The sequence below is a fragment of the Petaurus breviceps genome, unplaced genomic scaffold (genome assembly GCF_028583685.1).
Source record: "Petaurus breviceps papuanus isolate PSGF00001 unplaced genomic scaffold, PetGlider_PUasm1.0 156, whole genome shotgun sequence".
Classification (NCBI taxonomy): Eukaryota; Metazoa; Chordata; class Mammalia; order Diprotodontia; family Petauridae; genus Petaurus; species Petaurus breviceps.
The window spans coordinates 6100607-6118500 of NW_027185720.1; the positions used below are offsets into that span (position 1 = coordinate 6100607).

A 17894-nucleotide genomic window follows, 5' to 3' on the forward strand; every position below is an offset into this window, starting at 1 on the left:
CTCTCTCTCTCTCTCTCTCTCTCTCTCTCTCTCTCTCTCGCTCTCTCTCTCTCTCTCTCTCTCTCTGTCTCTCTCTCTCTCTGTCTCTCTCTCTCTCTCTCTCTCTCTCTCTCTGTCTCTCTCTCTTTCTCTCTCTCTCTCTCCATCTGAACACACTGAAACTGTGGCATACAGTACTTGCCATTTTTTGACAGGTCCTCTCTCTTGCCAGAGCCACAAAGAAAAAAGTGCTAAAATCTGAAAGCAAACTCACTGAAGACTTTGATGAGAGAAAATGATTGCTGAGATGCTTCCATGAACTCTTTCTTAACCCAAGAAGCAGAGAAGTCAGACCACAAGTATCAAAATATACTTCTACTATAGAGCACTGACCCTGGAGTCAGGAGGAGCTGAGTTCAAATCCAGCCTCATACACTTGACACACTTACTAGCCATGTGACTTTGGGCAAGTCACTTAACCCCAATTGCCCTCCAAAAAGCAAGATAGATAGATAGATAGATAGATAGATACTTCTATTTCCATATTTATCTCTAAGAAAAAAAAGGTCATTAAATTGACTGTGCTATTACTACTCAGGTGATAAAAGTACTTTTCCCCCTGATAGAATATAAACTCCTTGAGAGCAGGACTGCTTCCATTTTTTCTTTGTATTCCCAACTCTTAACACAGTTCCTGGAACAGAGAAGCCTGGTCAATGTTTGTTGATGAATTAACTTAAGAGTTAGAAAACCCAGGTGCAAGTGTTGGCTCTGCCATTTCCTGATTGTGTAACTAGGCAAGTCACTTATTTTCTGTTGGTCTCGATTTCCTCACCCTTAAAGTGAAGACGTTGAAGTAGATGTTCTCAAGTGTCCCTTCCAGATCTAGGACTATGATCCTATGAAGTGTTTCAAACTGATTTTAAAATAACACTTTAATTATTATTGATGATAATAACATCCATACTCCCTCACCGGGTTGTTTTGAGTAAATTGATGTTTTAAACCATAAAGACAAATATAAAAATGAGTTACCTTGAAATGAGCACAAACTACATCTGACCCTTTTCCCCAGAGCTAGGCCTAACCATTAGATACAGGTAGAGAGTAGAAAAGTAGCAGATTACTGAAGAACCACCTAAATGGCAAGGTAAACTATAGTCCTTACATAAAGGGAAAAAGAACCACTTTTAGGATAAATTAAAAAATTACCAACACTGCCCCTTTTGAACAATGACTTAGGCTTATCAAGAAAAGACAAGACTAGCTGTGTGACCTTGGGCAAGTCACTTAACCCCAACTGCCCTCCAAAAAGCAAAAAAAGGAAAAGAAGGTACAAATAGCAACAAGATCTTTGCATGATGGGAGTAGACGCCCACCAGAGAACAGTTATCATATTTGCAGAGAATGGCAAGCGTCTTCAAGGGTGGTATATGAAAGCTGCATTGAAATATATGAAGGCCTTGCCTGTAGTCTGAGAGGAATTAAATTTGCTCTACGAGAAACAAGGAACAAAGGATTGTTGCTGGCTGTCCTTCATTCACAAAGAGGATCATGACATCAGGAAGATGATGTCATGACTTGCAAGTGAATTAGATTTAAGTGAGGGAGGACTGTGCAAAGTCACCAGCCTCACTCTCTGCTCTGCAGTCATGTGGGTCCAGTGGCCAGATATTGATCAGGATGACTAGATATGGCCCCAAGGAGTAAAGGACAGATGTTCTGAAGGGACAAATGGAGCTTTGATTTTAAGAGAAACTTCTGAACAGTTAAAGTCATTCCTAAGTGGAATTTGCTCCCTGGGAAGATAGTGGGTTCCCTTGGTTCTAATCTTCAACCAAAGGTTGGATATGCCAGGTGTGTTATGTGGGGAATTATTTTGCATAAGTCAAAATAACCCATAAGTCAAAATCATTTTGAGGAGCAGGAGCAGATAAATATTTAGGTGAAGAAGTCATCCATCATCCTTTCCCTCTCTGTGTAAAAGAATTCCACCCATCAGTCTGCTATAGTGCCTAGATTCCCTATGACTCAATCATCTGAATTGAAGCGCTGAGAGTCCCAAGTAAAATATAGATGTTATTTAGAGGGGTAGCATATTTTCATTATTAACTATTAGCTCCTTAGATCAAATTAGTTTATAGTAGGTAGGCTAGGGTTAGGTCATACCACTAGAGTTTGAGTTAGCAAATTAGAGTTAGAGAAATAACTTGAAATGGGGAATAAAGGACAGGCCTTGGAGTCAGAAAGTCATGGGATCATGTGCCAACTCTGCCATATACTTGCTATAAAGCCCTAGACAAGTCACTTAACCTCTCAGCATCCTAAGCAAGAATCTAAGATTACAAGTTATGAAAAAACTACCACTCCACACTGTAGAGGGCCCTCTCTGATCTGACTAATGACATCATAAATCCAATTCCTTCTCCTTAGCTAATAGGCATTTCATAGGACTGAAGAGATAGGACATAGGACAGGTAAGTTTTGATACTGGCAAAGAGGACAAGAACACCCTGGAAAATGAGGAGATTCTTGGAAGAAGGGGAAGCACTTTCAATGTGAGTTGGGCTAGTGCTTTTCTCCGAAAGGTAGCAAAAATCATCTTTGAGACCTAAATAAGGGGACCAAAGGTTCAATCTATTGTTATCTGTAACTGATTGCCAGAGTTCCAGCTCTTCTGTCACACTTTAGGGGAGGACCGCCAGGATGAGGCACAGGAGAAAGAGTTTAGCATTTTAATATTGTACACAATATACCTATTTTATATGACTATGGTCCATTTTACATATATGTATGTATATATGGTATATATGTAGGAATATATGTGTATACACATATATTCAAAGTTCATATTCAAGTTAAAGATAACTCTTCAAAAGTATATACTTTATGTAAGAAACTACACAAATACTCTTGGGGGAGGTAAGAGAGCGAATACATCTGTATAAATATAACCTCCTGCCTCTCTCTCTGTCTGTCCCCAAAAAAGGGGATGGCAGGAAGTAGTTAAAGGCATCATGAGGGGAAGTATTATGTAGCAGATAGATAATTGACCTTAAAATCAGGAAGACCGGGGTTCAGGTTCTGCCACATGCAGACAATGTGATCCTGGACTAGTCATTTATTCTTTCATTATACTTATACTATAAAATTATGGAACAATAATTGAGCTTCTCTAGCAAATGGACTTTCCAAGAATTCCCTACACTAATGAAATCCCAGATCCATACCAAGAATATATAAATAAATAAAGCATTAAAGGAACTGCATTTATGAAGATAATACCAGTCTTCTAAAATACTGCCCTCCTTTATGTAAGAAGTTACATAATCTTTTTTTGAGGAAATGCATCTCTGCAAAAGGTGTATATTCTCCCTCGACATGTCCCTATAATGAACAAGAGAGACTCTCCTGTATCTAGTAAGATCTCTGAACCCTCTAATGAAGGACATGCACCTAGACACTCATGTTTCTCTCTGTGAAGAGATCTATATTGCATGCACATGTGCATTTTTAGGTATTTAATAAATAGTTATACTAAGAAGATTCATAAGTGGAACCTGTTAACCCACAACATATTCCCTGCATCAATGGAGATGGTTATGTAATGGATTAGGACTGAATTATTTGACAATATTTTGTAAACATTTAGAACAATGTGTTAGACATATCTGAAAATCCCCAAATGGATGAGGCTTCTCATTTTCTAAGATGCAGAGGGAGAGGGAGGGAGTATCTTCGATGAGGCACATTCCAAGTGAAAATCAAACTCAGATTACCTAATCAGTAAACCAGTGGGGTGGATGGCTCTGGACCCGCATCAAATCTTAGGTTTATGAAATTACAGTGCTGATCATCTTTATGGGTTTCATGATGGAACCACAGCAAAAATGATTTCCTGAGATCAATATGTGGCTGAGAGAAGGCTGTTTTCAATGGAAACAGGAAACCAGGAGCTAACCTGTTTCTATGGTAACAGTAGCAGCAACTACCCAACAGCTGGAAAGAAAAGGACCCAAATTACACAGGCAAAAAGCTTACTCTTGTTTTACTTCATAAGTATCATGATCCTCATATAGTAATCAAAATTCAAAGCAGGTATGGCTCGATTCATGATTCTGGCCCAAATCATTTTAAGTGAAAATCATCTGTAAGTTTTAATCAACCTAAACTTTTCTCAAGACATCCCAACAACACATCAGAGAATGTCAAAGCTGAAAGAGACCCTCGTTGGATCATAGCATGACAGGATGTCTAATTTAGGCTTGGAAGACTTTCTAGTTCAGTGGCGTCAATATGAGAAAGAAACAGATCTTCATAGGCCATACGTTGACTTGAAAAAAACTCACAAAAAGCACTATCTGTATCGTCTTGTATTTTTATTTATCAATGTGCATTTCTCAATTACATGTTAGTCTAGTTTGGGCCACACTCAGGATGCTGCCAATGAGTTTGATACCTCTGCTCTAGATCAAACTTCTCCCCACAGTTATCCAAATAAAAAGACTGAATCCAAGAGAAGTGAAGGAATTGCCGAGGGTCACAAAAGTCATCAAGGAGTAAAGCCAGGTTTCAAATTCGGTCCCCTAACTCCAAAACCAGTCCTATTTCCATGATGCTATACTAAGAGCATCTTTATCTTACAGTTGAGGAAACCAGTGCAGAAAAATGTTAAGTGATTTGCTCAAGGTCACTCAGTGACAAAACACAAGTCTCCTGACTTTCATTCAAGGTTCTTTTCTCTGTTCATTCTATTACATTATATTTTTCTTCATGTGTCTCTTCTTCTTACCTCAAACTTGCTCTCTAGAAATATACTGACTAGGCATTATGGAAATCAGTTAGCAATTTGCAACTATAAAAGAATATAAAGGGGATTTGTAATCCCCAAAGAATATTATCTCCCTCAAAAACAAGCAAACCAACAAAAAATAAATAAAACCTCAATGGTCCCTTCATACCTCAAATAAAATCCTGGGTTGAGTGCGTGTAGCACTCTATGTGTCATTTGACCAGATTGTTTTCCCACCATGCATATGCTATCATTCTCCTTATGCTGTTAGCTAAAGGTCTTTTACAGACCTTTCAATGTCCTTTACTATTTTGTTTAGATGTATTTCCAAAGAATGCCATGATAGAAGGATACATGACTCAGAAAATCTAAAAATATGAGACCTGAAATCACATTGACTTCATTTGTAGTAGTGAAAGAGAAGGGTAATGATATGCATTTTAAGATTTGAAAACTGTCATAACTTTTATAAAAACAGACATTTCTTTGTCTCCAGGTGCTTAGAAAGTAAGATTTTTGACAGACAATAAATGTTTCCTCTTCTCTCCTATTGCTCAATTTCTTTTATGAATAGGTGCCTGCCATAATACTCCTGGAAACTCATCTGTACCTAATGAAGATACCTACACTAATCAGATTGCCTTTTGAGTGTTGATTGACTGGAAAAGATAATAAATAATTGACCCAATTATGTTAAAATGGACCAATCAACTACTTTGGTCTTTTGGATAATTCTAATGACCGAAATACACCAATTCTTCAGTGATCTGACCTAATAAATTCTCAGGACTTCACCATATCATGGTGAAATTAAATAAAACTGACTCAACTACAGCATCAATTGACCTTAAACAAAGAGACATTTGGAAGGGCATACATAAATCAAAAACACTGAACTACTGAAGTAGTTCAACTCTGTAGTTGATTGAGTAAATGCTAAGGGATCAACCATTGATCCATTTTTTTTAAGTGAATTGAGCATCCCACAGTTGATTCATTTGTTTTGGGAAAGAACAGAGTTGAATCAACATATCTATACCTTGGTACTATAACAAGGATACCCCCAAACCACTTAGAAAACATGAGAAATACATATCAAGGAAACAAAACATAATTATTTCAGACAATTGTGATAGGAAGTATTTGTAGCCATATTTCTAACAGAAATGGACTCATATTCAGAGTGCCAGACTTTTTACACTTTTATATATAATTTTCCAGTTTACTATATATATATGTACATATATGTATTCAATCTTATCATTACAGTAGTAAAACTCAACTTTCTAAAACTAGGTAGCATGTATTAGAAGCAGCTAGGTATCATAGTGGGTAGGGAACTGTTTCTGGAGTACTAATTTTACCTCAGACACTTTCTAGTTATGTGACCCCAGGCAAGTCACTTAACCTATGTTTACCTCAGTTTCTTCATCTGTCAGATGGGCATAAAAATAGCATCAACCTCTCAGAGTTCTGGTAAGGATAAAATCAGATTAAATTTTTAAAGTGCTACATTAACACTAGCTAGTATGTTTTTTTTAAAGACCATTTGGGATATCAGTTCTTTGAATTGGGAACCATGATGAAGACAAAAGGACTTCATTCAAAACTTCTAAAAAATTGTTTGCTTATATAGTGATGTAATGCAGGTAAGAAAATGGCCCATCTTTTAGCTTTCACACATATTATGTTTCACCAGGAAAAAAAAAGATTTGCTTGTCACATAGCAAGAGTGTGGACCTATAGTATATATGCTCTGTGTATTTCGTGTTAAAAGATCTCAAGGTGGGGCAGCCAGGTAGCACAGCGAGTAAGAGCACCAGCTCCAGTGTCAGGATGACTTGTGGATCAAATCCCGGCTCAGACACTTAGCACCCACCCAGAAACACCTGGCCGTGTAACCTTGAGAAAGTTACTTAACCCCAATTGTTTAGGGGCGGCCAGGTGGCTCAGCAAGTAAGAGCACCGGCTCCAGTGTCGGGATGACCTGGGGTTCAAATCCGGGCTCAGATACTTAGCACCACATCCAGAAATAACTGGCCATGTAACCTTGAGCAAGTTACTTAACCCCAATTGCTTTAAAAAAAAAAAAAAAAGATCTCAAGGTAAGCTCCAGCAAGTTGGGTGGTCTTTCTATGGTGGATTTACAGGAAAAGGTGGGCAAAAGTCCTGTGAGATGTGCTATTATGAATAGGCTAGAATTTGCATTGTTAAAAGGAATACCACATCAATATCACAGAACCATGGGATTACTTAAGTAAGTGCCAATATATTGTCTTTACATCAACTTTCCTGATCTGGAACATTCAGCCACTTGAAATTTTTTTTTAATTTCATTTTTCTCCAGGTGTATTTGACTTCCTACATAACAATTAAATACCTCATGGAAACTCTGATACAATTATTGGAATAACTAAAAAAAAATCCAAAAGAACTAATTAAACAAAGGCCAGATTTCATGGAATAGGTGCCCTTCTGATCCTCATTGCTTTCACTGGCATTGAGGGTATAATTCTACTGGTATTTTACTAACACAACTTCTTTGCTATATAATTGGAATCACTGTAATAAGTAACAAAAATAATTTCAGTATCTTAAAATATCATGCAAAAGTGATTCAGTCACAATTAACAATTGTCTCAAGATTTTGGAATTTTGTAAAAAAACAAAAAAAAAGGTGGATTAGACAGAGATAAAGTATGGGATTCTATAACACTGCACCCACAAAAAACAACGCTTTAATTGCTGTGTCATTGTAGAAATTCATTTTCTTTCCTTACCCAACCCCCCTTCCCCTATTTTCCCTGCAAAATGTTCCTGGAAAAAGGCAATAGAGTTGCATAAGTTGTGAATGATATACAGATTCATTGAAGGAGATCTACACTTCTCTAGATATCTGGATTTCAATCTCCTCCAAAAATTGCTTTAAGAGAAAGTTTCATATGTTCCTAGTTATATGACCAAAGAGATAAGAGTGAATACTTTTTTCAGTATGACCTTTAGTTCTCACCTTCAGTCTTTAGAGTATTTTTTTCTAAACTTTCAAAATTCAATTTCAGCAAAGAATTTTCCAACAGACATCCTTTTGTTCATTAGTAATATAATATTTTTTATAGAAAATAAGATACATGCTCCATTTACTTCCAAAATATAAGTATCAAAATAGAAATGAAAAAGACACAAGATTATTATAAAGGTCTATAAACATCTCAGCGTAACCTTGTTCTCGATGTTTGTATAATATCATCTGATAGTATCACTAGAATAATCTCTCTTTTCCTCTCCTGATCTCACTTTCTTGCCAACAGGTTACCATGACAACTTATATTTGAATTTCTATAAATTTCTATTTTTAGAGAACACAGTTAAGGATAAAAATTCATGTCATAAATAAGAAATGTGACCTTGTTTACCAAAATACATCAAGCTAATTTTGTACATTTATGCATTGTGATTATCTATATTTTTGTAAAGTGAAAAAAAAAAGTGGAAGAAGGGGACCTGGGGCATCAACTTGAGCAAAAGGCAAGGGAAATATATTAACACGTGTAACCAATTATGAAATTTCTGATAGTTGCAGTTTCATGGTCTGTGAGTCTAAATCATTAAAGTTAAATAGGAAAAATATATTATTTCACTAGACAGCACAAAATAGAGATCCTGAGACAAGGAAGAAGGAAAATAGGCACAAGTAAATATAAAAGGTGGAAACAGATCTAAATGTACTAATGGAAGTCAAAATTATTCAGCAAAAGGGAATAAAATAAGAATCTTTTTTTTCATTCCAGTGATCATGAAAGTAAAAGTACTTAATGATGTTGCATATATTAAATAAAACTCACGTCAATGAAATGTTATGCTGAATCAAATGATTTAATTAATTAATTTATGCCTACTATGATAACAATCTTACCTGTATACATATATACATATGTATACATTATTTCCACCATTATCTCCCAGTGCAGTCATATTCATCAAATTCGGCTGATTACTAAGGGCATTGGCTTAACTGCAAACAAAACCCTGAATACTTTCAGAGTCATTTGAAAACTTACTTATACATCAATCACCATTGAAATACATAGATATTATTAGTGATAATGTTAGTTTGATCCACTAATTTGAAAGGGGACATCCCAGAGGGCAAGTTCATCACCAGTAGACCTAAGAAAATGGAAAACATTAAGTACTAACTAGACTATAGAAACTCAAATGTTCAAAGGTTATTTTCAAATTATTCTATATTCTTACTCTTTCCCACAGGAAGAGAAGTATAACAATTCCACAAACCAAAAAGCTATAACATAGCTACTCAAGTTGTAGAAGATCCCTAAATATTAGAATTTCAATAACTATATCACAATACACCAGTACAAAAACAACATGGATCCACAGAGAACTAATAGACTAGAAACTCAAGAATAATAACTTGTAACTTAACTCTTCTTCTAGCTGCTATTCCTCACTGTTTCTTACCTTGTCAATAAAATGGATAGTTTGTCAAATATTCAATATTGTTCCTCTCAGTGTATTGCAAACACTTCTGATGTAGTTTACAAAGCAATATGCAACATAATGAAATTCCAGCACAATGTAAACAGCTCACCATTGACCTAGACTAATATGTCCCTTGGGTTAGCATGGAGAACACTGATAAAACACTGCCATTCATATGCACCACCTGCAAACATTAAAAGAAAAAAAGAGAGAGAAAGAGAAAGAAATCTACTTCTCTTTTCAGCCACCAAATGAGAGGATTCTGGGATTCTCAGCTTGAAACCAAAAGAGAACTACAATAACCATGAACTGAAATTAGTATTTCTCTCTTTTTGAATGTTAGATCCTTGGGACTAAATTTTGAGAACTATCATCCCAAAGAAATAGAATATTTCGGAGTTCAAGTTATTAATACTATTTCTAAAGATAAAAGTGTGAACAAGCCAGAGAAAGAGTGTGTGTCTCAGTAACTTCTTTTACAAGGGAAGGAAAGAAATACTATACCAGATTTTCATCTCCATATTCTATCCAAAAACTAAAAATATGATCACCCTCTGCTCCTCAAGATATTATATGTAACAAATCTGTTCATTTTCAAACAGGTATTATGTGAAACTAGTCGTTAGACTTTGTTGCCAAGTATTATCTTATCGTGGAAAATTTTGACAAAGAGAGGTGAGGCTAAAGTGTAGTTGGAGAGTCCTTTGATTTACAAATCAAACGATTTAAAAGGAAAAAAGACATTAATTTCCCATGCAAACTTAGAACCCATAACTATATGACTATCCATTTATACTTCTTTAATGTTATAGAAATATCTAATGATTAAGTCTATTCAGGAAAAAAAATGAAGACTTAATCTGGGCTCTTTCTAAGCAATGACTGAAGATAGAAACTAACAAGAAAAATTGAGTTGGGGTCATAACCCAATCAAAAGCTAAAGTTTGACACAGTTTGAAATCAGATTGGTTTTTAAAATGAAAACTATACTGTTTCTCTAAATGAGTAATTAAAGATCAAGCTATTAGTAAAGTGGTTGAACGCTTTGCCTAGTTTAGTGCTTTTGTGTTGGTGGTGGTGGTGTTGTTTAGTATAAAGGTAGGATATTCCAAACTCAGTGCCCTGATGGGTTTTGTAAGCTCCTTAAAAATAGTTCAGTGAAGTTCAACAGACTTCCAAACAAGGGAAGGAGTGAGCTCTAAAGAGAAGATTCTCTTGATCAAACACCTTACATGAAGTGAGAGAGAGAGAGAGAGAGAGAGAGAGAGAGAGAGAGAGACTTTCCTCCAGTGCCCAGAATAGGACACTAATTGAAGTCACTGCTCTGGAAGAATCAGTCTGGAAGACTATGCTTCATTTGAAATGTTAAATAAGGATGACCACAGGGTAGGGGAAAGTAATGAAGGTGAATGAGAACTGGAACATAGAAGGAAAATAAAATAAAATTTAAAATAAAAGGTAAAGGTATTTTGAGTCCATGGGACTCCCAGGATTTGAAATGTTAAATCAAGATAACTCGGTAGGAGGAAGTGTTAAAGATGAATGAAAAAGAAGAATATGGGAATAGCAAAAAAAAAAAAAAAAAAAAATGAGGTAGATGTGGTTTGAGTTTCTGAGACTCCCAGACCAAGACTTGCTCTAGTCCATAAAGTGAAGTGTCTTTTGTTTACACCCCGTTTCCCATCCTAAGTGGAGAAAGTCAGTGTGGCCTTTGCACGATCTACAATCGTGTGGGGTCCAAGGGCCCTCTAGGAGTCACAGGGTTGAGCCTGCAAGGCCGCCTCTGGACCCTCAGAGAACCATCCTTCCAAATAGAGAGCAGAAAGGAAGAAAGCAACCAAGAAATAACGAAACTGGGGAGGAGTTTGGGGAAGAGGGTGGGGTCGACCCTGGTCTTACCCTGGCGGCTCGAGAAGAGTAGGGATCCTCGAAGAGAGCCCACATCCGCGGTTGCAGCCTTTTCCAACGGCCGGCTTTGCAGTCCGGGCCCCCCACCCCCGCCACCTCCTCGATGCCCAGCCTCTTGGCAGTCAGGTCCTCGTCGTCTCCTTGGTCGCCGCCAATGAGGTCGGGGGTCTCGAAGATGTCCAGCGCCTCCTCCGCGTCCCTGTGCTGCCTGTAGGTCATCCAGCAGCAGGGCTCCACGTCGGTCTCGTCGATGCCCCAGAAGGCCAGCTCCTCCTCGAACAGGGGTCCGCACACGTCGGCGGGGCAGTGCAGCTTGCCCGTGCGGTAGTAGTTGAGGACGTAGGCGAAGACCCCAGGGTGCCGGTCGAAGAAGAACTCGTGCCCGCCGCCTCCGTGGGCGCCCCGGGGGCTGCAGTTGCTTGCGCTGCTCTCGAAGCAGCCTCCGGCTGGGCCAGGCGGCAGGGGCGGAGCGGGGGGCGTCGGGGGAGGGGGCGATGGCTGCTGCTCATCGCCTCCAGTCAGATAATCGCCCTGGGGCTCCGAGGCGAGCAGAGCTAAGCGGGTCCCCGGGAGGGTCTTCAGCGTGCTGCGGTAGGTTTCGTGTCGGGTCCCCCCCACGTTGAGGATCACCCTCTCGTTGTTCTCGATCTTGCCCATTTCTGTGGCTCAGACATGACTGAGGGGAGGCGAACACACCACCGGGTTAAAGCTACAGGCAAGACAAGAGGCCACCCCCACCCTTGTCTCCCAGACCCCGCCACCCCCGATAGGAAGTGAGTGATGACACAGAGAGTGGACAAGGGGGCCGAGAGCTGGAGGAGTCAGAATCCGCTCTGGATGCTATCTCCTCTTCATCGCAGCTCCTCCCATGAGCCTGCTTTTCTGATTGCCCCAGATCTCCCCCATCCTTTCGGTTTTCCTAGCTCACGCCCCTCGGGCTCCCCAGATCTCCCCTTCTTCATCTCTTGCCCCTTCCTCCCTCGTCTTCCAGTCCGTCCATTTACTTGCTGCCCCTACTGCTCCCCCTCTTACTCTGCCCTTTCCCCAAGCGCTAGGGGGCCCATCATTCTCACTTTAATGAACCTCTCTGCACTCACAACTTAGAAACTAGTGTGTGTTAACCGCGACCCTACCTTCTATCCCCTCTCCTAGCCTGACCTGAAAGCCCATGATTTAAAAAAAAAAAAAAAAGGCAAACCCTCAACAAACCAGAAAGGGATGGTTTGGTTTGCTTTTCCCAACTGAGCTGGGGGTCCCCTAGGCTTGTGGTCTTTAACTCCCATCCACTTCACTTCCCTTACGGGATTGTCAAAAGGACTGAAGGCAGAAGTCACAATATAGATAGATAAACAAATAAATAAGGCTGTCTCTTACCGAACAGACCCCTGTCTAATCGCCTTTTCTTCCCACCTTTGGAGGGAGGGGGCGGGGCATGAGAATGGATGGCTTGGAGCTCTCTGTCTCTGAAGGCAAGTAATCAGTTCAGTGCGCTCATATTCCCCAGAGGAGTGGGGGAGGGGGCACAGAAGAAAAGCATCTGCTTTCTAGGAGGGGTATAGTGCAATCCAACGCGCTAAAGAGATCTCAGCGGATAGCCGTTGGCAGACAGTCACAGCCACCAGCTGTTCTAACACCAGCCTCCTGCTCACCTTTCCCTGGGGTTTCACCTCTACAGTCAGATGCCCAAACAGCGGGAGGGGACGCCTGGCAGTCAAGTGCGCCTATCCCGCCGCATCCCCGACTCCATTCCTTCCCTCCCTCACCATTCTTCCTTCCATCCCTGAATACCTTAACAAGCGAGAGACCAAGAGAAAGTAGGTCTGCCTGCTTTCCAACACGACGCGGCTTTCTTGCCTGCTGGACTGACTCCCACCTGACGCCCAACCGATCCTCCTTCCACCGAGGAGAAACTACTTGTTGGATTTTTCCATGTTCAGGTGGCTATGCCGCCTCCCTCAGCGCTGAACTCGGGAAGACACAGAGACAGCTCCCACTGCCAACCAGCCGGGCTTTCTGCCTTCATGTTGCGAGATGTACACCAGGCGTCAGCATCGGAGCCCACAGTCACCATCACAGAGGTCTGGGGAAACCATGGAGCTTTGGGTGGGTCCGAGAGATGCTCCCCAACCCTAACAAAGAACAGATGGACTGGAGGCTTCGGAGGTGCCTTCCAAGGCCGGCTCAATGTCACTCCCCTCTTTGAAGGTTAAATCGCCTTTGCAAAGGCTACTATTGTTTGCCCAGTTCACAAGCCAAAGCTGTCCCTTCAGCACTAATCTCCTTTCTCCTCGAGTTCCAAGGCTTACATAGCAAAAAAGGATGGGTGGGTCTGATTGTACCAACTGAACTCACATTTTTTTTTCCTTTCCTGAAGCTCTGTCCCCACCCTCCCTGCAGCCTCTGCCTTCTTTACATCCCACTCCCCACACGCTATTCATTCCCTACTGCCTCCCACTAGCCCACCCTCCAACAAGAGCTGCTAAAATCTATTGGGATGTGTTTGCTGACAGCTGAAGGGAAAGAGAAGTCTACCTACAGGTGACAAGCCAAGCTTGTTTCTTATATCTTATACATAGTTTTGCCTTCCTCTCTTCTCTCCAGTAAAATGTGGGTTTTCAGATATGTCTTTAGGATTACATAAAAGCAAGGAGTTGCAAAAGTTTATTCCAGGCACACATCACTCCAGAAAAGAAAATGTCAGGTTACCTCTTTCTCAAAGCTAAACATCTAAGCTGCAGACAGCCTAGTTCCAAAGCAGTGCTACCCCACTCCATCAAGTTTCTCCACATTGTCCAACAGGTAGTTTAACAAAATAACAAAAAATATTGTGTATTGTATCAAAAGAGAAAATCTAGGAAGGGATAGACACCATGTCCTTCAGTCAGAAAAAAATCATAAGATTTGAGAATGAAGTCTTTTGGAGGAGAGTTTTGTGAAAGGCAAAGACACTGATAAAATATCAAAATGAAAAAGAAATTAAGAGAAAGCATGCTAAAGATAGCATGCCTTGGAAAAATTAAGCACTTATTGTGTTTAGAGCACTGTAAATATTTGTGCTTAGAAATCAGATGACTTTAAGGTCTGAATATTAACAAATGACAATTTTACCTTAGGAAAACATTTTTATTGCTAAAAAAAAAAAAAGTAGGAAGTGATGGGAAATGACAATTGTAGAAAAAGAATTGCAGAGTAAAAATATGTGTAGATTATTGTGTACATCTCATATATTTCTCAATTCTTTTCATTAACTTGATAAGAACAGCATGGGGTTTGTTTTTGAATAACTTAAATGTCAGGATTCTTCCTGTAAAATCACAAGAGCATACTAAGGTTGATAGAATTTTCAAAAATGCCAGTGAGAGATGAAAAGAACTTTGAGTTGTAGGGCATTAAATTTGTATTATGAGAAATGTGTGGAGAGATCTAAAGGAATGAAGTAAAGGATGCAAAGCACCCATGGGAGAAAGTGGGAGAGAAAATGTTCTAATCAATCAAGGCCTTAAGGTGAATCTAGAGAGAATATTGTAGGGTTTTATGTTAGAAGGACTCCAAAACATCTTATAAAGGATCATAAGTGAGATTATAGAACATATAAAGAAAGTACAATAGCAACAACATAAGAGGTAAAAAGGATATGCAATACATGTTGATGGATCCTAAGAAAATGAATGGGATTCAGTCTTTGGAAAGATTTCCCTGCACCATATCCTGCCAATGTTCAAGAAAAGCTATCTAAAACTAATATCCTGTCTTCGTTAAGTGAAACATGAGGGGAAAATAGGAAAACCTTCCAATAAACATACTCTTATGATCTATTTGAAATCTGTATGTATACATAAATACACATCTATGTAGATATGAAAGTGACAGGAAAGGAAAGATCGAAAAGATGATAGAAAAGAGAGGAAAAGAAAATGATTTGTTCTTTATTAGTTGTGAATCCAGTACAGTTTCTTCTCCTTAATTTGTTCATATGGAAAAAGGAATAAAAGGAAATCATTGATGATTTTCACTAATAGAGAGGTTCCTCAAGTGCTGTTTTCTTTGTAACTCCAAGTATCTATCACAAGGATTTAACAAAAAAGAAGGGGGAAATTAGTTGGAATAGTTCTAAGAAGCGCACATCGGTACCAGAAAGAAGGAAGGTGGGGGGAAAGGAATGGATGGTTCAGAATCCAGCTCAGTATCATTCCTGATGAAATTGCCCTTGCCAATTTGGTTCTGTCCTGTGATAACTGCAGGAGTGCCATTAGCAATACTCCCCTATTAGCTTCCCCAGGGATTCTGTTCAATGGTTGAATTCATTCAGCTCCTTGTTAAGCATTTCATAAAATGAAATAAGATATGGTACTTGCCTTCATGGGGCTTACAATCTAATGGATCAATAAAATAGGGACACAAATAATTAAAATAAATATTAGTTAATGCTAACTGTGTAGGAGAGATCAAAAAACAAGTCTGAAATGAATAAATTAATGAATTTGAGGAAAGAAAGGCCACTTCCAGATGGGAATATCAGGAAACCATCATGGAAGGGGTGGCATCTGAGCTGGGATTTGAAGGGAAGGAAGGATTTCAACAAGCAGCAATTTCAACAGCAACAGAGGAGGAAGGTTCTGTAACATTCTGTGTATGACATGAAAGAAGGCCTGGAAATGGAAAAAGATAAATGATTCCATATTGTACTGGTCATGCTGACACGTTTTTAAAAGCTGATATCTAATGTGAAAAAATAAGTGATAATTTCTGGGTAATGTAGTAGAAATTTCGGTGATAAAATAACCTTTTAGAGTTTTCTTAACTGTCACAGTTAGATCTTAAGTATGATGTTTTCCTAAGCTTGAGGTCTTAAAATTGTTGGGTATATCATAATTTACCACCAAGAGTGAGGCCCGATAGCAAGAATCACAAATAGATCACAAAAATCTCACTTCAAAAAGCAAATGTTTCTCAAAAATCTTCCAGTAAAAATCAATAGCTATTATTGGCCTCATCTGTACAATAACTCTAGGTGTTCTGCAAACTAGCTAACTAACCCACTGTAGAATGTTTTAGACATGATTCACAGAAGCAAAATTTTTAATCTACAGCTAGATGTCTCATTTGTAGGAAGTCAGATCAAAAAAAAAATGGGCTATAAGAAGCCAGCTATTATCCATAAATATAGCTTCATGGATAGATAGCCAACCAAAAGTAAATGAGAAATCTAATGTTTAAAAGTGCCTAGAGACACTTTAAAAATGGGGGATGTCAGGGCGGCCAGGTAGCACAGCGAGTAAGAGCACCAGCTCCAGTGTTGAGAAGACCTGGAGATCGAATCCCGGGCTCAGACACTTAGCACCCACCCAGAAACACCTGGCCGTCTAACCTTGAGCAAGTTACTTACGGTAACCCCAATTGCTTTAAAAAAAAAATGGGGGATGTGTCAATTGAAGCAAAAAAAAAAAAACTCAGAGCCTAAGGGCCCATATAAACAATCCATTTAATCAAAACATTCACATACCATCATTCCTCAGGTAAAAACTTTTTTTAAATGTTTAAAAAGAAGGTCCCAAGGTGGCTAAAAAAGCAATTGACAGGAAAATAAAAGCTGTTAGCAAAAAAAATTTTATAAGTAATTGAGAAAGGCAATTCTAGGGGGTCTCTCAAAACCCTCCTACCAGAATCTTCAAGCTAAGTTGATATTTTCTTTGTCCACAGAGCCCACATCTGGGTCCCCAATCAGTCCTCCTTGGGACAAAGATAATTCAAAATGCCCCAGATTTGTTCCATAGTTCCTTTGCTCTCAGCCAGCCCTGGCTGGTGGTGTGGGAGACAGGAAGACAGGAGCAGGCTTAATAAGTCTCCCCAACTTCTCTAATATCCAGACCCATAATGTATGGGAAAAGTAATTCCACCAATGCAAAATGGTAATAGATTAACTAAACCAATGAGCATATAAAGCTAGAGTTGAAAGTGACCTTGTGGCTATAAGCAGCCCTGCTTCTGTGGTTCAAGTGAGACATCCTTCAACATCCAGCTCAGTGTTTTATGTGAAGAGTAGGTATTATAGGTGTTCAATTAAGCTCATTGAATGAATGAGTTGACTTGTTAAACCTGCCTAATCTCACTCATGAGTTATGTTTTTTAATAATGACTACCTATTATTGGTATTTATATCAGAAATTAATTTCTTATATTAAGTAATTAACTTATCTTGAGTAATTCAAGCTCCATAGTCATTCTCATTAATTTTTATGTTTTCATCTGTGAATATCCTAGAATTATTAGATTTATTCTTTGCCCCAGAAGGAAAGACCAGAACAAATGGATGGAGGTTATGAGGAGACATTTTTTCCATAGTAGAACAAATTCAAAAGATTTAGATGTATTTGAAAATGAAACAGGTTGCTTTTGGTGGTACTAAGTTTTTTGTTATTAGAGGTGTTCAAACAGAAGCTGAATGACCACTTGTGGGGGCCCACGGAGATGGAATGTAGGATTAAGACCTTCGAAGGCATTTAAAGATCATCTCATCTGATCCCTTTTTGTAGATGAGAAAACTGAAGCATATATAGGTTAAGTAAAGACCAAATTGATACAGTAAATAGCAGAGGCAGGATTTGAATAAAAGTCTTCTGATTCCCAATCCACTGATCTTTGCATTAGACCTTAAATCTTTTTTTTTCTTCTTGGAGGGGGGAGTGCAGGGCATTTAGGTTAAGTGACTTGTCCA

General features: G+C 39.0%; 1 protein-coding gene across 3 annotated transcripts in view; it reads right to left on the minus strand.

The window, feature by feature from the left end:
- Positions 1 to 16551, minus strand: part of KCNC2 (potassium voltage-gated channel subfamily C member 2) — a 303550-nt gene extending 286999 nt beyond the window's left edge. For 2 of the 3 annotated variants that reach the window (XM_069081946.1, XM_069081948.1), the window contains exons 1-2: positions 12968 to 16551; positions 11171 to 11855 (exon numbers count right to left, since the gene is read on the minus strand). In XM_069081946.1, the coding sequence (XP_068938047.1) occupies positions 11171 to 11836 (666 nt within the window). In that variant the 5' untranslated portion in view covers positions 11837 to 11855; positions 12968 to 16551. The other variant, XM_069081947.1, reaches the window with a different exon arrangement.
- Positions 16552 to 17894: the final 1343 nt, after the last annotated feature.